General features: G+C 40.2%; 1 protein-coding gene across 2 annotated transcripts in view; it reads left to right on the forward strand.

Annotated features, from left to right (window-relative positions):
- The first annotated feature begins 13,593 nt into the window (after nt 1–13,593).
- The window catches only part of PEX7 (peroxisomal biogenesis factor 7), a 55,243-nt gene continuing 47,617 nt past the window's right edge, over nt 13,594–21,219 (forward strand). Inside the window, exons 1-3 of one of the 2 annotated variants that reach the window (XM_045572735.1) lie at nt 13,594–13,797; nt 15,287–15,344; nt 17,045–17,195. In XM_045572735.1, the coding sequence (XP_045428691.1) occupies nt 13,668–13,797; nt 15,287–15,344; nt 17,045–17,195 (339 nt within the window). In that variant the 5' untranslated portion in view covers nt 13,594–13,667. The remainder of the gene's footprint in view (nt 13,798–15,286; nt 15,345–17,044; nt 17,196–21,219) is intronic. The other variant, XM_036414306.2, reaches the window with a different exon arrangement.

The raw sequence follows: 21,219 nt of genomic DNA on the forward strand, positions 1-21,219 counted from the left end.
TGCTGACTGCATCACTCCCATGTCCAAGTGCAGCTCTGCAGAATGGAATCCCTTTACAATGAGCCAGAGCATGCTCTTTCAGGAGAGAAGAGCCAGGAAAATAATGTACTTCTATAGTGTTGATAATTCTAATTCCTCCTGGTTCTTACAAATTTGGGGCTGGTGAGGATTGGGGAGAAACTCTTCTATTACAAATTTTATCTGCTGTGCCCTCCACAAATGCATCTTTGCTGTGCTTTTAGGGTGGAGAAAAGTTTTTCAGAATTTTTTTGGTCCTGTTAGGAGGTAAATTGGTGTTTTATACTTACATAATCATTTCGTCAGACTTGCAAGAAAATATTTTCATTGACTTTCCCCAAAAGTTTTTTATATACTTTAAATCCATATTAATTTTTTACTTGGACTCTATCATTTATGAAGCATTTGTCTGCTCGTTTATCATCCCACCTATGTGCCTATGATGTTTAGATTGGCTTAATAGTGTAATATGGATCCCTCAAAAAATGAGTCATTTAAGAACTATCATTAATGACATAATTAGTCTCTCATTTCCTAGTGGCCCTGACTCATTCTTAGAACAAGTCATACTTAAGAAAAGATAAATGAGCTAACTGAAAAAAAATGAACAGCTTTATCACATTAAATATTTCCAATGGCATTTTACTTTTTGTATTTAATACTTACTTATCAAGTATTATTAAATGTTTATGGAGCTGTGATCAATACTAATCATAATACTAGCACTACTAGTACTAATAATAAATGTATGATAACTTGTCCTAGAAAAAAATTCTTAAAGCCATACAGTTATAACATTTTTTCATTAAAAATTTTATGTATATACATAACTATACTAAAGTGATGTATAATAAGGAAATTGGTAAAATAATTCCAAGTGTAAGTATATATTACATTAGAACAAGATTCAGAGAAGCATAGTGGAATGGAGTTCAAGGAGGAAAAAAAAAATGATAGGTTTCCTAATACTTAAAGATGATGTTGCTCATGTATTTTTAAAAATTGAAAACAATGATAGGCAGCCTCTGCAAAGTGGACCACAATGATCTCTGCCCCCTGGTGTTCCTGCCCTGAGTAAACCATCCCCTTGAGAGGGGCCTGACCTAATGACTTGCTTCTAACAGAGTACACACACAGCAAAAGTGATGGGATGCAACTTCAAGACTAGGTTTCAGAAAGAATGTAAATCCTGTCTTGCGCATCCTCTTTTGTTCTCTCTCACCTTCACTCTCTCTCTATTTCACGCTCTGTCTTTCTGAGGGAGGCCAGATGTCATGTTGTAAACTGCCCCATGGAGAGCCACAGGTGGCCATTGGCCGGCATAGAGCCAGTGCCTCAGTTTAACAGCTCAAAAGGAACTGAACCCTGCCAACATGCATGTGAGTGAACTTGGAAGTGGGTTATCCTTAGTCTCCAGATGAGATGAACCCCTTGATTTCAATCTTGTGAGAGACCTTGAGTAATCGGGCCCAGAAAAACTGAGAAGGCAAATGCTTGTTTTCAGCTAAGTGGACAGCTGATTACAAAGCAATAGATAAGTAATACAATGGTTGTGAGTGCCAGATACCTATTATCTTTAGAATCTATTGGAAACATTTAAATTGATAAAAAGTACTTTTAATTTTAAAATAAAATCTTCCATAAGCCTAAAATTACATCATTTGCAGCTACTTGAGCTTATGAGAAAACTTTTAGAGGGCAACTTAAAATGTATGTGGGTTTCATAATTTTTCTAAATTACTTTGGGAAGTGCATGAGTTTAAAATTAGCAAAGTCCTAGCAGTATTGGGCAGCCCTCATTTCTGTGGGATAGTGAAAGAGGTTAAGGGAAAGAATGAAGAGTAAGATGGGAACTACATGGTTAAATTTCCTGCCTTAAGGAACTAAATTTAATACTTAAGCCAAGCTAGGAAGCATAACTAAAATAATGACCTATTCCAACTGAGAGCTTACAGTGAGTGACACATGTCACCTCATTTAGTTTTCACAACAACCCTTGGCGGGAGATATTATCATTATGGAGATCTGAGGGGCCAATTCATTATACCCCCTGTTGTTTTGTTCAATTGAGCCTACAAAAGAGCAACCATATTTCCAGCCATTTATCCATTAGAGCCAATAGCCATTTGTGGGACAATTATATCCATCTATCCCATTTATCTAAAAGAGAATCAAGGAGCCATGAGTACATGAGCCATAATCCTGCCTAAGAGCTTAAAGTGGACAACTAGATATCGTCACACAAGTAAAAAGCATGAGGCTTAGGTTCAGTGCTATGTTTCTGCTCTGAGGATTGTGTTCTTTTCACAGCTCTGTCTTTTCAAGATAATGATTAATTGCATTTTCTACTGTGTTCAAATTACATCAATCACGCACAGATTTTTGTCTCTCTACATAGAAGCACAGTAAATTTATTTTTTAAAAAGCTTATTTTTTATTGTGGCAAAATATACAGACCACATTTCAACTATCTTTAAGTGCACAATTCAGTGGCATTAAGTATATTTGCATTGTTGTGCAACCATCACTGTTATCCATCCCCAGAACTTTTCCACTTTCTCAAACTGAAATCCCATACCCACAAAACAATAGCTGCTCATTGGTCCCTCCACCCAGCCCCTGACAATCACCATTCCACTTTCTGTCTCTATGAGTTTGACTACTCTAAGTACATCACATAAGTAGAATCACACAATATTTATCCTTTTGTGGTTGGTTTATTTCACTTAACATAATATCTTGAGATTCATTCATGTTGTAGAATATGTCAGCATTTCCTTCGTATTTAAGACTGAATTACATCCCACATATATATGTATATACCACAATTTTGTTGATCTATTCATCTACCAATGAACACTTGTTTTGCTTCTACCTTTTGCCTATTGAGAATAATGCTGTTATGAACATAGGTGTAGAAACATCTGTTTCAGTTTCTGTTTTCAATCTTTTTTGGAATATACTCGGAATTAAAATTGCTGTATTATGTAGTAATTCTATGTTTATTTTAGTTTATTTATTTTTTAAGAACTGCTATACTGTTTTCCACATTGGCTCTACCCTTTTACGTTCCCATGAGATTCTAAAACTTTTAACAGGAAAGTATAACTAAATAACCAAGTGATATGGAATGACTGTTGTAGAAAATTAGCCCACAATTATAGACTCTTGGAAATTGAAGGGCCTAAAAGTACATCTGTCCAACTACCCATTACATATTTGAAGATAATGCTTAAAGTGTTAGGATGATGGTGATGTTACCCTTAAGCAAACATAATTAAAGGTTTACTATGTGCCCAGCACAAGGCTGTGCAGAACTGAAAAGGGAAAAAATTACCCATCTTTTTCTGGAATTCTTTTCCATAACTACCATAAAGAAACTTAAACATAGTAACCTGTCCATTTACCTAGGATAATGACACACCTAGATAGAAAGACCATATATTTAAATTATTTTACTTCCTATCCATCTCCGTGAGAAAGAAAACCTAGTTTTGAAAACAATTTGGGTTGGTAAATATTTGCTGTTAGGGTCTGTATGAATGTCACAATAGCAGTTATAAATTTTTTTAAAAATATAATTGTAGATTTTTACAGAAGCCTGATATCTAGCCATGCCCGCTTACACTAATTTAGCTGAATGGTGGCCAAGTTTATAAGTTACACAACTCTGAGGTTTAATAAATGTTTTGATAAAAAACAGTTTCTGTCTCAGTTGAGAAAAGCCAAGTACCCCCAAATGAGAGGAGGACAGATAGTAACAAGTCTATTATAACAAGAAAGGGAGCACTTCCTAAGTGTCGCTAATGTTCTAAGTGATGAAAATGATCTCTCTGCTAAGCTTTGAATGCCCTGGTAGCTTCCCTCTTCAAGACTTCTAAAAGTCACTATAAGGGAATATTCTTTGGCCTTAAAAAAGAAGAAAACCCCATAATTTGAGACACTATGTTAAGTAAGGGGTTGGGGGGGGGGGGGGAAGGCAGACACAGATCGGCAAATACTGTATGATCTTGCTCATATATGAATCTAAAATTATTGAACTCATAGAAGCAAAGTAGAATGGCAGTTGCCAGGGGTTAGGGGCAGGAGAAATAGGGAAATGTTGGTTAATGACACGAAGTTTTAGTAATGCAAGATGAATAAGTTCCAGTGATGTAATGTACAGCGTAGTTACTATATTAACAATACTGCATTGTATACTAGAAATTTGCTAAGAGGATAGATCTTAAGTGTTCCCATTGAACACATGCAAAAAGGTAATTATGTGAGTTGATGGATGTGTTAACTAGTTTAATTGTGGGGATTATTTCACAATGAATACATATATCAAAGCCTATATATCTATTTCCTATATATCTGTTATACCCCAATGAAGCTTTAAAAAAGAATCACAGTTAGAAGTGCATGATGACAGCAACTCTCTGCCTTAGCCTTTCTTGGCTCTGCAGTGTCTTAGAGAGCAACCTGATACCTATAAAACTTATCAATTTTTTTTGCCTCCATGAGCCCTAGAAATGCTATGATTTCATAAGCAGTTAATCAGAAGTTAATATCAACATCAGAATTCATATAATTTCAGTCAAAAACAAATAAAATAGTATTATAGGCTGGCCTCTGCTGCAGAATTATAAATGTACAATTTTATCTGGCTTAGCAATGTTTAAATTAGTTTATGTAGACTTATTACAATCTTCAAGCCCTCTTACCTAGAAATGATTGACCTTTTAACTTGCCCATCCTATATAATGAAAGCTTAGCAACCAAATGGCAGAACAACCAGAACGACAGGTTGACCAGTTGCTATGATGTGTACTGACCACCAGGGGCCGACACTCAATGCAGGAGCTTCCCCCGGTAGTCAGTGCACTTCCACAGTGGGAGCACTGCTCAGCTGACCAGAATGAATGACTGCTCCCACTGCAAACCCCAGGCCCATGGGCAGGAACCCGGGCTGCAATCATTGCCTCCTTGCCCCAGGTTCCTGCTCCTTGCTCTCTGCCACCTCCTCTGGACACCTGCAGGCCTTGCAGTGCCACCGCCAAACTCACAGAGCTGACCCCGGAGGCTGAGAGGCAGGTTTGTGGTCGCTGAAGGACTGATGCCTACTCTGCTGCCTTTCAGTGCTATTGTCCCTGGGCCCGGCCCTAACCAGGTCCCATGGAGATGTGAGTGCTCCAGATTCAATATTTCATGGAAGATGCCGGACCAGGGAGTAGCTGCTCAGAGAGCAGGTCCACAGTTGCTCAGCTGACCGGGATGAGCGGCACTCCCACAGCGGGCTGATACCTGCAGGCCATGCCCCCTACCAGTGCACGAATCCTGTGCACCAGGCCTCTAGTTTTACATAAGAAGAAACTAAAATATAGGGTAAGTATGGAATTCAGAAGTAAAGGGCAAATTGAGATAAAAACTCAGGATTCTTTGTCCTCTAGCCTAATTGCATTTAAAAGAGAACTCTTTGAGTAATCAATTAAAAAATTCACAGGGAATAAATTTCCAGTAACGGCATTTCACACAGTCCTTAACTTTTCTTCCATCAACACCCCTAGCAAACCTGGGCTCTGCTTGGAACGTAAGATGTGGGGAGGGTAGGAAGGTAGAAGAGAAGAGAAGTATTTCTTGTCTCCTATCCTTTTATCTTCCAATTCAACTCAAGTTGTTAAACATTTATGGAAGGTTTACTATATTTTGAGAATTCTTTAAGATTCTGGAGACACAAGCAAATCAGACCTGGACTTCATTTCAAAATTGCTCCAATCCAGTATAGGAATGTGGTCGATTTATTTACATGTTAATTAAAAAAAAAAATTTAATTCTAGAAAACCTCGCCGGTGGAATAAAACAGTTTACAATGTTAGAGCCATGCATTGCTAGGTAAGGAGTGGCCACTATCTCAGAGCCCCTCAGAATTGTTTCTGTGGTCAGGATCACCAGAAGCAGTTTACCCAGCTGGAACCGGCCTCTGTCCTTCCCAGAGAGACCGCACTATTTTTAGCTTAGATTGGGTAAATCCTCCTGCATCATTCTTTGCCAATGTTCCAGCTGCCTCATGTTTGCTCACTTCAGTATTACATTAACCTCTTTTTAGCATATAAAAAAAAATCTTCAGAATTTTTTCAGTTTACCTTTATGGTACTACAAAATATAAAGCGGGAGTTTAGGCTTGTATAATGCTGCATTCACTCAATGACAATATTTCCTGAATGCCTATGTCAGGTTCTTGGGATATTATATCATTGAGCATAACAGGCAGAGATTCCTGGCTTAATGGAACATATATTCCAGTTACTATACATAATAAGAATCCCAAGTAATTGAGATTCAGAAAAGATACATTTTTTTCTCTCATGTAAAGTCAGTGCAGATTTATTAAGTCCAGGACTCCACTGGCGACTCCTTCACCATGTCTCCTTTCTCAGTCTTATCTCATAGCTTCCCTCTCAGGGTCACCTCATGCTCAGAAGATGGCTAGTGTAGTCCAGCCAGGATATCTGGGAGGGGGGCTGGAAACAAGCTTTAAGCCTGGGCACATCTATGCAACCAAAATTTAGGAATTTTCTTCCTTACCAGAGAAGAAAAGGAGAATGGATACTGGTCACAGCTATCTTAATCTTCAACACAATGTGCTTGTGTGCATGTGAGTGTATTAATATTTATGGATGGATGGATGGATGGATGGATGGATGGATAGATAGATGTATAAAAAAAATTTAGAGCATCAAATGGAGAAATTGTCAAATACATGTAGTTCTTCTGAGGTTGTTGTAGGTGCTCTTTTAAAATAAAAGTCACATGTATAAATTCTAAATATTTGGCTTCTGCCCATCCTTAAAAATTTAGAGTGCTGATTATTCCATCTAGATAAGTTAGTGTTTAAGGAGTGTGGGTTATGCACTGTCAATCATTTCATTTAGTGTAATCCCTTATTCTTGGTTCTCAAAATTATCTGCAAATTTCTTAAAGTATTTATAATTAATAAAAAAGATCTCTGCTGAACACTTACATAAGCAAGAAAAGAGCCTTCTCTGGGAGGTCCTGCTTTCAGTTCAGGAAAAATCCTGGGTGTCCCTAAATCCTTAGCTTCTTGGAGACACCATGTCCTGTGGCCCTGGGGAAAGATCTATGCCTCTAACGCAGTGGGCGCCTGGACTAAACTCAGTTCTGGCTCAGTCTTGGAAGGAACTGATTTCCATTCTTTTGGCCTGAGTTTCATAATTTACAAAACGAAGCCAATTAAGTTCAACTGCTACAGCATTTTATTTAACTGCTAGATTAATAATTGTCTTTGAAATATTTTTAAATGAAGATAGGCCTATAAATCAACAAAAGCAATAACAGCTTTTTCAGTTGCCCTAAGAGAGACTACATTCACATAACTTTTATTATAATACTAGAGGCCCGTTGCATAAAAATCATGCACTCGGTTGGTGGGGGGGCGGGGAGAGAAGATTCCTCAGCTCAGCCTGCTCCCGCTAGCAGTCTGGGAGCCCTAGGGAGATGTCCAACTGATGGCTTAGTGCTACTGCAGAGATGGAGAGGCTCCCACCACCACTGCTGCACTTGCCAGCCATGAGCCTGGCTTCTGACTGGGCAGCACTCCCCTGTGGGAGCACACTGACCATCCAAGGGCAGCTCCAGCATTGAGCGTCTGCCCCCCTAGTTGGCAGTCTACGTCATAGTGACCAGTCGTTCTGCTATTCGGTCTATTTGCATATCAGCCTTTTAGTATATAGGACTAGAGGCCTGGTGTGTGTGGTCCCTTGGCCTTGCTTGAGCCTTCTCACAATCTGGAACCCCTCAGGGGATGTTGGAGAGTTGGTTTTGGCGAATCCTCGCAGGCCAGGCCGAGGGACTCCAGTGCACAAAGATCTTTGGTTAATCTCTTCCTGCCCCCATCTCTCCCCTCTTCCTTCTGAAATTCATCAGTCTGTTCCATGTTTCCATGCCTGTGCATTGAGCATCTGCCCCCTGGTGGTCAGTGTGCTTCATAGCTACTGGTCAAGCAGTCAAACAGTCACATGGTTGAACAGTCACTTAGGCTTTTATATATACATATAGATATGGTTATACTTGTTTGAATTTATTATTATTTGTTGTTAATTTCTTACTGTGCCTAATTTATAAATTAGCCTTTATCATAGTAAGGTGTATATATATTTTTAGGGTTTGGTATTATCCATATTTTCAGGCATTCACTGGAGGCTTGGAACATAAATCCCCTCTGCAGTTAAGGGGGACTACTGTACACACATCTGAAAATAAAATTAGTGGCATATTATTAGTACAGTTCTTACTTTGATTTATTTTTCAGTAAACTGTAAACTTCTCTCTGAAGAGATGGACAGAAAAATTAAGGATCTAAAGTGAGACGAACACTTCTCACTGTACACTCTTTGAATACTTTTTAAATCATGTGCACATATTAACTTTTAAATAATAAAACATATATATGAGGTAGCTTCTGCATATTTTTAATATTTGGATGAAGATCTTAAAAACAAGTAGTAAGACTTTAAAGAAACCCAACTCAAGGTCCTTTTACTTCTCTTTTAATTTTGTGGCATCATTAACTTCCTACTTCTCAAGAAGCATGATTTTTAGCAACATTTATTTTCTGTTTAAAAAATTTTTAAATTTATTTTAGAGAGGAAGGGAGAGAGAAAGAGAAATTAAAACATAAATGATGAGGGAGAATCATTGATTGGTTGCCTCCTGCATGTCCCACACTGGAGATTGAGCCCACAATCTGGGCATGTGTCCTGACCAGGAATCGAACTGTGACCTCCTGGTTTACAGGTCAATGCTCAACCTCTGAGCCACCCTGACTGGGCACAACATTTACTTTCTGGATTAAGTTTTGGATTATGGTGCTACCCAAAATCAAGCTACCACTAAAAGGAAACATTATTCTTCTGTCTATGAAATATAGATTCTAAGATTTGAGATAAAGTGTGGCTACCACCTGATGGTCTTAGTTTGAATAAAAATAATCTTCAGTTATAATAGCATGTCTTTATAACAAGTTTTGGGATCATGATGTTAATTAAGAGATAAAAAGGATCAGACTATATCATACTTATTGTGCACATGGGAATATAAAATAAAATAAAAAATGGTAAAGCAAAGTGCCCCAAAACACAAAGCACATACTTACTCAAAATTACTTTATAAGTATTTCATTCACTAAATTTGTCAGAAAAAGGATATGACTGTTATAACCCTTCAAAGAAGGGGGGAAAAAAACACACAATTACAATTCTTACAAACTTTATTAGACGCATGTTCTCTTCAAATTTGGAAGTTAAGTTTTAGAGATGAGGTGAAATTTCTGGAATTATTCCATCCTGAGGGATAGTATTTGAAGGAGGACAGAGGTGGTGTGTGGGATAAGAAGGTAAAGACTTCCTGCGTAGGGGGCAGCATTAAGAATACCCAGAAAAGTCAGTGGGTGTAGGGAACAAAAGAATCTTTCAGAAGAATTCTGTAGGCAATAAATGCTAGTGAAATGGGGGAGGGGAGATTTTACTTTCTTTTTGAGCTTCTTGAAAGTTTTGTCTCAGAAGGGTAGTGGAGAATGAAACTAAATTCTAAAACTTTTCAATTTATTTAAGGACAAACTTTTAAAGCATTTTTTAAAAATCACATTTGCTTTATTCAGTAGGTTATAATCTACACTTACCAATATTTTAATTGGCCCAGATGTGTTGAGGGTGAACTCCCCTCTAGCAGGCACCTATGACCTTTATACAATCTGTGTAATTTTGTGTGTGCAATTTCTTACTCTCTTATTGTAAGATATTCCAGGTTTTGCCATTATGTGTTAAATAAATTAAAACATTTATTCAGCTTATGAGTATTTATTTAATTCCAAACTAATGTTGAAGGTTTCACTGTGCTTATAACACTAAATAAAATGGTCATATTTGTGCATCCTTCCCACACCTTTTCATATGTAGTGGCTACTCCTAGAAGGAAAGTGTGAGGACTGTGTATGTTTCCCTTTTGTTTGCGGGTGCAGACACTCATGGCCAGCCAGCTGTTGCCTCTTTGTCTCTCTCAGTTACTGTGCGTTTAAAGAACGTCAGGGCTCCCACTCCACGCTTATTCCGTTAGGATAATGCAGCTTAAATAGGAATTTAAGTTGTCCATGTCTGAAAAACAAAGTGACGGCAGCCTTCCAGTTGACACTGAATCAGGACCTCACAAGTCTTATGCCTTGAAAACACAGCACTTGGGGCTGTGAAGGAAGTGACTTTGGATCTCAGGTTTACCCAAGTGCAAAGGACATGAAAACATACCTACAAAGTGTCCCCCTCAGATAGAAACTCCTGAGAGGGTTGAATTAAGTCTGACTTTTGGTATATTTATGTTCTAATACGAATGAAGTAGATAGCTAAAATCCAACGCTCAGATGCCATCTACCAAGTCCCCGGTAACAATTAAATGTGAGCCTGGTTCCATTTTGCTATGGGGGTAATTCAGTTCTGGTGGTCTCCTCCAGGTTCAGGAGGAGATGCTGTGTAATTCGATGATGTCAATATTTTATGAATGATATCCTGTCCTAACACCTTATGAACTCCAGCTTGCTCTGCCTGCAGTGTCTTTTTCCTTCTGCTCCCAGTGCCTGCTTCCACTGTTCAAGTCCTTGTCAGTGCTGAGCACTTCTCAAATGTGTTCTTCTCTGTGCTTTAGCCAACGAATGAGAATTGCTCAGAAGAGCTTGTTAGAATGCAGATTTCCAGGCCCTGGGATTTTGAATGAATGTGTCCATAGTGTGTCCTAAGAATCTGCATTATAAAAATTACCCAATGAAATCAGAGGCAGGGATATGAAATATGAGGAATACTGCCTGGATGATGAGGCACCCATGTCCCATCTCAGGTCCCTGGGAAGGGAGTATGCTGAGTCTGGGGCTTGTGTGGGTTAGGAGTGAGAGGAAGCATATGTAACATTCTTTTAACTTCTAAACATCTATGTTTTTACTGTCAATTGTTATTAATTAATGATTAGTTGATGTTTTATTCATTTTCTTCATTAACAGTGTGCCAGGACAATTGGTTTGGTATTGACTTGCATTTTGCTGTCTGTACTGGAGGTTTTTTTTTTCTTTCCCTATTCCAATCAGATAGCCAGCGCTTCTGTGATTCCTGGCCTCAGGGCACTTGACGTACTGGCGTGGAAACTGCTGACAGTCTTTAAACTCACTGCACAGAGTTTTGATGTGTCCTTAAGAAGAGGGAGGCAAGGGATGGCCATTTGTTGAAATATCAGTGGGAAAGTGTCTCCAGCCTGGAGAAGGGCAGCAACCTGGCCCTGCCCCTTGGTGGGAATGGTTTCATGGCCTTCACCCTCTCTCCATCCCCTCTCCAACGCCCTCCGGGTAGTGGGAGCCCATCTCAGTAAAGAGGCCTGGGCCCTGCTTGGCTTCAAGTATGGCATGGAAACGCGCATTCACACGATAATTCAGACTTGCACAGGGAGATGTCTATGGTGACCCTGATGGACAAAAGGTGAGAGAGACTCTTCACTGAATGCCAGACATCGGTGCTGATGATCCTACTGTTGTAGACTTTACACTCCAGTGTCAGATTCCGGTGTGACCCCAGGAAAGCCAGGAAACCCCAAATTTGATGAGCTTGAATTTTCTAACGGCCTAGGGGGATGGAGATTTAAGTCTGTTCAAGAAAATAAAGAAATCCTCTACTTCTTGAATACTTGAGTCTGTCCCAGAAAATTCTTTCCTGCTATAATAGCAATGGTTGTCATATTTTTTGCATGCCTACTATATGCCCAGCAATGCAATAGATGTTTTATCTTATTTTCTCTGATACTCTTAAGAACTCTGCTGAGTCGTTTTCCCAATGTAGGACCTACTCTCAATATATCCATCTAAATATGTATGACAGGGTTGTATGCAAATTCTCCCAACTACAGCTGTATTATTGACCAGTATAATTAATTAATAGGATTCCCAATCCTTTCCTAGCTCCTCTTCCTCTGTCACATCTTACATCTGGTATTTTCTATCTTTGCCCTTTTCACTTTTCTTACCACTCTTTTCCTGAGTGAGAGCAATCCTTTCCATGGCTCACATATATTTTACATGAAAATAAGAACTCCCTTAGCTCCTGACTGGTATGTCCAATATGAAATTCACATTCAGTATGTTAAAACCAGAGCTCATTTTCTTCCAAAACCTATCCCTCCTCTCATAGTCCTAATTTCAGTGAGGAGGCCCTACATCCATCCAGGCATGTAAGTAAAAAACATGGAAGTCATTTTGATTCCTCCCTATAACTTAAATGTCATATATTATGAGTTATTGCCCTAAAATCTCATCTGACTCTTACTTCACATTCCCATTATATTTGTCTCAAATCTCATCTTTTGCTTGAACTATTGCTAAAGCCCTTTAATCGACCTCCCATTTCTAATCTCTGTCCTACAGTGTTGCCCAGATCTTTTAACGTGAAAACTCAGTAATTTAATTTCTCATGTTAGAAAACTCCTATGGTCCTCTATTGTTTAAATTAGAGTAGAAATCCAATTCCCTTGGTATGGCGCACAGATTCTTCGTGATCCAGCCCCAGCACAACACTCGAATCCCTCCCAATACTCTTCACAATCCCCTTTCCGTGTGGTTAGGCTGAGTCCTGGCAGTCACACTCATACTGTTTTAGGTTTCTTGGTTTGTTCATGTTATTCCTGCTCCTGCAGTGACCTTGTCTACTTAAAGAAAACATCATCATCATTAACTCACCATAAACATTACCTCCTTTCTGACCCTATCCTCCAACACTGACAATTTACTTTAAAAAAAATACTCCATATGTTTCTCCTAGCACCTATATTATTGTGATTACACTTAACTGATGACATGTCTGCTAGACTTATCTCTTGAGGGCATAGCGTATAAGTTCTTGCTTTTGAATCCCAAGTGCCTAGCACTGTACTTGGTGTATAGGCAAACTGACTACACAACTAGGTGTTCACCTCGCTTATTTATTAACTGCACCCTCTTTCATTCTCAAAGTGTCTTGTTTGCCAGGTAAGTTATATATGGTCTCCCCTCCACATAATACATGGTTAGTAAATGTTTGAATGAATGAGTGAATAAGCCCGTTTTCCTTAATTAGCCCTGCATCTGAGCACTTACTATGCAAAGCAATGACGTGAGGTTTCTTTTTAAGTTAATGCCCTTTTTACTTAGCTTCACTCCACCTGATTTAATAGGACTTCAAATTACGTTGGGCGACACAGCTCTCAATTGCTTTTGGGACTCGCTGCATGATTTCAGAGTTTATTGTCGCTTGTCTCATTTTGCAATAATGAGGGCCAGGATTTCAAAAGCTCAGTGAATTAATAAAAACCAGACAGCCCCGCAGTGGAGGCTGATAGGCAACATTAAAGTTGCCCCCTAACCCACACTGCCCTGCTTTAGCCCGGTCATTACCGACGGCGCCTACTAGTTTGTTTTGCCCAAAACAAAAATGAATCCGTCGGCGTCAATGCCCTTTCCTCTGCGACCAATAGGAAGCCGGCCTCCAGGACACCAGGTGTCTCTACTTCCGCCCCGTCCTCCGGGCCTCCAACTCCCGGGCCGGTCCGCCGCCTCCGACTCCGCTCGGCGCCGGGGCCGCGCCGGCGGTATGAGCGCGGCACACGGCGGGTCGGTGCGGACGCTGCGGGTGCCGGGCCGCCACGGCTACGCCGCCGAGTTCTCCCCGTACCTGCCCGGCCGCCTGGCCTGCGCCGCCGCGCAGCACTACGGGATCGCGGGTGAGGCCGGGCCCCGCCGCACGCCGGGGCGGGGGCGGGTTCCAGCCACGTCCGCCTCTCCCTGCTCGCCGGGAAGCGCTTCCGACAGCCGGCGGCGCCGCCACTGACCGCCAGGGGGAGCCGAGGAGCCGATCGGCCCCCCTCCGCGCCCGCCTTTGTCCAGGTTGGGGAGTCGGTGTCAATTTCTCCCCCAATTTTCGCGCGGAAATAGCACATGGAAGAGGCCTAGTGGCCCGGGTCCTTGTCCTTATTGCTTAAGAGCGCCCCGATTCCGCCGCCAGACGACACCCCAATCTCCCCCATGCTCACGCTGCCCGAGGAAGAGTGTGTGGAGCCTTGTGGCCCCTCTGACCGGTGGGACCCAGCACAGCAGGGAAAACCGTCCGCAGGGGCACCCCGGTGCCTGGTCGTTCCTCCCCGCTCCCCGCGGTCAGCATTCGGCCCTCAGTGGTAATCCAGTGCCGTTGAGCCTGCGCTTGCAGTCTCCTCACAATTGCCATCAGGAAATGTATTAAGTTCTGCCCTCCCTGTTTGTTGTCTCAGCAGGGATACATACATTCATTTGCAAGCACTTATTTGGGGTTTGAGTTCATTGTCGTGGGCTGGATTGACATGCAGGGTTTCAGTCTTAATTTTTCTTCTCTTCATTCATACCCTAGCTGTTATTTACACACCGAAAATCTATGAAACGAGTCCCTACATAATGTCAGCTTCCTGGAGTAGTGCTTGTTTGGTCCCACACCTGGAAAAAAAATACTGTGATTTCCAAAAATATTTGCTTTCTTGTATTTTCACCATTAGCTCTTAGTGTTTGCACATTTAGATTTGCAATAATTGCCCACCAGTTAGGTTGAAGACCCATGCGTTTGTGACATTTTAAATTAAAACCTTTACAAAAACTTTAAAGGAATTAATATTTTTTAAAAAATCAGGTTTAAATAAGAGTCCCCTCCCCAGTTCCTATAAAAATTATACCTTTTAAAATATGCTGGTCCCCTTAATAAAAATAATTCATCTTTGGTATATAACATATATTCTGTTCAGCACTTTACCACCAAGTTTGTGGTAAATTCCACCAGTTGGTTTGTCTTAAAACCCCTTCTTTAATGCATTTGAGACCTATTGGCAAGGCAGTGTGATGTAGGAGGAGCAGAGGCCTGCAGGTCTGGAAGCCAGGGGTTTAATCACCTGTAGATAGGGATGATGATAATACCTATCAAGGACGTTTGTGTGCTTGGTACCTGCCTGGCCACAGAGTATGAACTCAAATATGTCCTCTGGTGAGATGACAAATTTAATATTTAATGATTGAAGCACAATATAGAAAGACAAATGGAGAACACAAACCCATTATTTTGTAAACATGGGCTCAATAGCTTTAGGGAGAAATTCATGTTAGTAACTTTAGGTACTCGTGCTTGATCCCTCCTTAACCTAGATGGTCCCCTGGTGGTTTCAACAGCATAACCTCAACATTTTTTCCCCTTAGGCTGTGGAACTCTGCTAATATTGGATCAAGATGAATCTGGGCTTAGGATTTTTAGAAGGTAAAATAGTTCTCTAATTATTAACTCACTAGAGGCCTGGTGCACGAAATACGTGGTGTGTGTGTATGTGTGTGTGTGTCCCTCAGCCCAGCCTGCACCCTCTCCAATCTGGGATCCCTCTCACAATCCAGGATTGCTGGCTCCCAACCTCTCGCCTGCCTGCCTGCCTGCCTGCCTGCCTACCTGCCTGGCTGATTGCCCCTAACAGCTTCTGCCTGTCAGCCTGATCACCCACTAACCACTCCTCTGCTAGCCTGATCGATGCCTCACTATTCCCTTGCCAGCCCGGTTGCCCGTAACTGCCCTCCCTGATCGCCCTTAACTATCCTCTGCAGACCTGGTCATCCCCAACTGCCTTCCCCTGCTGGCCTGGTCACTCCCAACTACCCTCACCTGCAGGCCTGGTTGTCCCTAACTGTCCTACCCTGCTAGCTCAGTCACCCTTAACTGCCCTTCTCTGATAGCCTGGTCACCCTTAACTGCCCTCCCCTGCAGGCCTGTCCTCCCCCCAGCTGCCCTCCCCTGCAGGTCTGGGCTCTCTAACTGCCTTCCCCTGCCAACCTGGTCACCCCTAACTGCCCTCCCCTGCCAGTCTGGTTGCCCCCAACTGTCCTCCCCTGTAGGGCTAGTTCTCCCCCTCCTCAGCAACTATCCTTCCCTGCAGGCCTGGGTCCCCACCAACTGTCTTTCCCTGCAGGCCTGATCATCTCCAACTGCACTCCCCTTCTGGCCATCTTGTTGACGGCCATGTTGTGTCCACATGGGGCAGCCATCTTTGACCACATGGGGTGGCCATTTAATGTGTTGGAGTGATGGTCAATTTGCATATTACCTCTTTATTATATAGGATATGTATTCTCTTTTGCTATTAAAACCTTAATAGAATTAGGTTTTGAATTTTCTTTATACATAAAATTTTAAAAAAATTTGTAGTATAAAAGAAATGTCAGCATTTCCATAGTACAGAACTTATTTTTGCCATTAAGTTTGATTGTCAGTTTTCTTCTATAGCTCTGTCTCTTAGTGCCCATTTAGGAATTATAAAACTAAAAAACAAAAACAAAAACAAAACCCCCCCAAAAAAACTAGTTAGTATACTGCTGTGTGACATTTGTATTTTGGATCTCTTAATATCTTTTACCTTCACTCATTCAGAAGCTATTACCCATTTTGTAGATATCTTTCCTGTCTTTCCATGCTTGTCTTGTCTGTATGTTGGACTCAACACCTCCATCAGAGCAGTTAAGGTAGAGAAAGGAAAGGAAATACTGTCAGAAAATAACTACCTGCTCATAACTCATGTGAAAGATTTATGGGAGACATATTGAAATTATTGCTCTAAATTAGTATTCTAAAGTGCTTGCTAGTCCCGCCTCTGAACCACAAAAATCAGTGAGTGCCCAAGTATGGCAGCATGCCCTCATGTAAATAGTGCTGTATTGCTAGTGGGCAGACCTAATTTTAATATAGCTTTGCAGTTTTCTAGCTGTATGTATTCGGCTATTCTTTTAACCTCTCCAAACGTGTTTCTACATATGACAAGTGCCAGTTCTACTTATTTCTCATTGTTGTGAAGATCAGGTGAGATAATATGTGTTAAAATGTGATAAATTAAAAAACAAAAACTGTAACGTTATTTTTATTTTACGTTCAACTGCCTATATCACTAAATGTTTTTGTTGCAATTTTTCCTGGTACAGCTTTGACTGGAACGATGGTTTGTTTGACGTGACCTGGAGTGAGAACAATGAACACGTCCTGGTCACGTGTAGTGGGGACGGCTCGCTGCAGCTCTGGGACACTGCCAAGCCCACAGGGCCACTGCAGGTCTACAAGGAACACACTCAGGAGGTAGGAAGTCTTCCTGGGCCGTGGTTTTTCTTTGGGTGAAATACATCTGGGGATGCACACTTGGGGAAAAGTCTTCAGGGGATTAGAAGGTTAAGCTTTGGTGTTTGTCCTACATGTCTTAAGTCACTTATTATTTGATTATTCAGACTTAAACTACCTCTTGGCCAAAGGAGTTAGGAAATAAGCAAAGGTCAGGCTTCTCATTGGTCAGTAAAAATGCCCCCAGTAGTAAGCATATTGTGGCACCATTGCTGTCTTCATCCTGAAGGAATATGCCTGCCATAATCTGCCTCAGGATAGAGGTAGGCGGATTTTTCACAACGACATTGAAAGACTGCCGTTAGGTCTTCAGTAGGATTCCTGAGGATTTTCAGAATATATTGGAGCAAGAGCATCCGTTACTGAAGAGATTTTAAATCTAAATCTGGTTCATGTGTCTAGATAGTGTGTAGCATAAAAAATAGTTTGATGTTCTTAAGTCATATTAAAGTACATCTATGTTTTTGATGAACATGATGGTAAAGACATTCTCTTTTAATGCTTTACTTTAAATGTTTAAAAATTTTCCTTGAGGTAGCAATAGCTCCTTCAAATGAAAACTTACAAATTTACTTTAAAATTTGTATCTACACACGATCCGGCCCATAGAAGCTTTTATTTAGTAAATGCTTTTCAGATGCAAGAATATTAGTCTTTTGTGATAAAAGATTCATTATGAGGATTCCAGGCATCATTTTATAACTATAGCTGTTACAAATCAGTGTTTCTAAAATTGTGATGGAAAATAATGAAAAATTATAGTTTTTCTCTTTTATTGTGAAGGCTCTTTGAATAAAGTAGTTATAAATTATCATATTTTCATAGAATCACTGAAAATTAAGACAACTTTGGTAAAGAACTTCTTTAGTTTCAGGATATTCAATGAAAGAATTTCCACAGAGCAGGATGTCCAAAATGCAGACATTTGTGTGGTATCTTCATGATTTTTGCCATCTTCCTATACTACTTAGTAGAGGCCTGGTGCAGAAAATTTATGCATGGGTAGGGTCCCTAGGCCTGACTGGCAATAAAGGCCAATCTGTGGGGCAACCGATGGGGTGATTAGAGGGGCCCCCACGGGCACCTGCCTTGGCTAGGCTGGCCCCACCTGCTTGCTAGCCCCACCCTCCACTGCCACCACCAGTCACCTCCCTCTACGGCCAGGCATTCGGGGTGTGGGGTGGCCCTTCTGGTGCCCGCCTTGGCTGGCTTAGGGCCTGCAGGCAGGGGGAAGCTCCTGCATTGGGCATCTGCCCCTTGGTGGTAAGTGCACATCACAGTGAGCAGTCATTCTGCCGGTCATTCCACTGTTCAGTCGATTTGCATATTAGGCTTTTATTATATAGGAGAATTAATTTAAAAAATTAAAAAAATATCTTTTTTCTCTCAAAAGTTTTTTTTTTCTTTTTATTAAATCATTGGTGTATTGTTTATCTACATAAATTCTAGGGCTGTAACTAATGGGTCATAAAATATCTAATTATGTTAAGTAGGCTATATCACTTAATATTTTTCTTTAAATGAGTTTTATGTTATTTCACTCATCCTAAAATAGTTATATTCATGAAACCATGGGATTGATAGCTAATTTAGTATATATATTTATTAAATTGTAACATGTTAAAAGAAACATATAATAAATAAAATAAAGTCTTTGAACTAGTTAAAATAATCTCATACAGCCAGTGGTATGTGTACTGCAAAATGGAGCAAAGTAGATTTACAGTGTTTGTATGGAAAATAAATGCAATAATAAATAAATAACAATTTAAGAATAAACTGTGTTTTATGTACTCACAACTATAAACCTGCTTTGCCCCACCCTGTACCTACTACCTTCTGGAAAATACTATTCTAGAATGTTCCTCATGATGGTCTTTCAGCCTTTGCTTCATTTCTGTGAAATTGAATTTCACTGTCTCACATAACTAACCTGACTTTTAGATTGCTGTAATGGTTAGAAACTACTCTCTTAGGCCCAGATCTGTTCTCCATGGTAACCAGCTGTTGCTTCTAATGCCTTTCTGTGAAATGGTGAGATTATGACCAATCTCCCTTTTCCAGGAGAACCCTTGAAAATAGTCATCATGTCCCCTTTAGTCTTCCCTCTTTCAGACTGTGCACTTTTAATTCCTTCAGCCTGTCCTCAGATTACATGGTCTTTACATTTGTTACCCTGCTAGTAAATGCCTTTGCATACTCTCCTGTTCTTTAATGTTGCTTTTAATATTCTAATATTAATGTTCTAATATACCTAATTTATTAACTGCTCACTATGATGTGCACTGACCACCAGAGGGCAGATGCTCTGACTGGTAGATTAGCTTGCTGCTAGAGTCTGGCCAACTGGGACTGAGTGAGACAAAATGGAGCCCTCCCGTGGTCTTTCCCCACCTGGCCAACCTCCTGCGTCCCTCCCTGGCCTTGATTGTGCACCAGTGGGGTGCCTCGGCCTGGCCTGTGCCCTCTTGCAATTGGGAACCCCTCAGGGGGATGTTGGAGAGCTGGTTTCAGCCCAATCCCTGCAGGCCAGGCCAAAGGACATCACTGGTGAACAAATTTGTGCACGGGGCCTCTAGTTGTTTATAAAACTCAAATTACACCAAGCAGGGTGATGAATAGAGAACTATAGGGACCTCATAAAGTTCATCTTCCATGAGGTTATTAAGAGAAAGAATTTCTGATGGTTAACTTAAAACTCAGTATTATAATACCAAATATTTGGCATTTTTCCATTGAAGAGAAGCACAGCATTTATTAGAAGTTTTCTCTTATACTAGATATGCAGAGACACTTAAAAGGATTTAAAGTCAAAGGAGAGTTTTGAGGAGCTAATAAAATTTGTTGAATAAATTAGTAAATTAGTATGTGAATGATCACAGCTGATTCCTATTTTTTCCCACCAATGTGTTTAGAGAAACTTTGTTACACAATAGACTAGCACACAGGGGTCATTTTCTCCCATGGGAGAGAGTTTAGAGTGATGAACAGTATGGTTTTGAATCCTGGCTCTATAACTTTCCTGCTGTGTGACCTTGGGCAAGTTACTTTCCCTAAACCTAGTTTCTTCATTTGCAAATGAAGACAATAGGTTTGTTGTGAGTGCTTAGAACAGAGCCAGCACTAAATAAATATGAGCTATTACAATATTATTATTTGCTCTTATTATAGTAGGGTTGTAAAAGCATGAAACAAGTTAGGAATCTTCCAGTTACTCATTTCACCACTCAGTGACTGAAAAATGTCCAACAGTGAATTTTCAGATAGTCAGATAAGTAGGTACTGAAGCAAAAAGGAGAAATCCAAGACCTAGATATATTTTAGTTCTTGAGGAATAAAGGTCTTGGTGAAATCAAAGAAAATCATTATTCCTTTGAATGGCTTCTAACTTTAACATCAAAGCAGAAATCAAGTTCTTCTCTATGTTAACTGGCAGCTGCAGAGGCCGTTATGTCTTTTGGGCCCATAAAATGCTGTTAGCTTAGACTGCTGCTGAATATATAACAGGAGTGGAAGAGTAGGAAAATTTTTAAAGGTTCAGTGAGGAGGAAAAAAGAGGGTAATTAGGAGTTTTATTTTTATTTCTTTACTTCATGACTTATAGCACTGTGCTATGGAAAGCGAGTTCAAACTCACTTTACTAGTAAAGATGACGTAGACAATGTTTATTTCAATGTCTGGTTTTCAGTGTGCTTATTACCATTCTTAAAAATAGTTAAAATTTGTCTTCACTGTCAAATGGCAAGGCTTTTCAATTTGCTGAAAACTTAAAAGATATTTGATCCATTTAAAGTTTTTTTTTATCATCGTTTATAAAAAGTATTTTTGAAGTAAGTATCCAACAAGTAGTATGTTGTGGAGAAAATGTACTTAACTATACATTTCATAGTAAAAATGTGCCTTATTTTAAAAAAGAGTCAATTATTTACCTCTTTGATAATGATAGTAGTTGATAAGCTTATAATGATAGGTACCCAAAAAACTA

This window comes from Pipistrellus kuhlii, unplaced genomic scaffold (assembly GCF_014108245.1).
Source record: "Pipistrellus kuhlii isolate mPipKuh1 unplaced genomic scaffold, mPipKuh1.p scaffold_m20_p_5, whole genome shotgun sequence".
NCBI lineage: Eukaryota > Metazoa > Chordata > Mammalia > Chiroptera > Vespertilionidae > Pipistrellus > Pipistrellus kuhlii.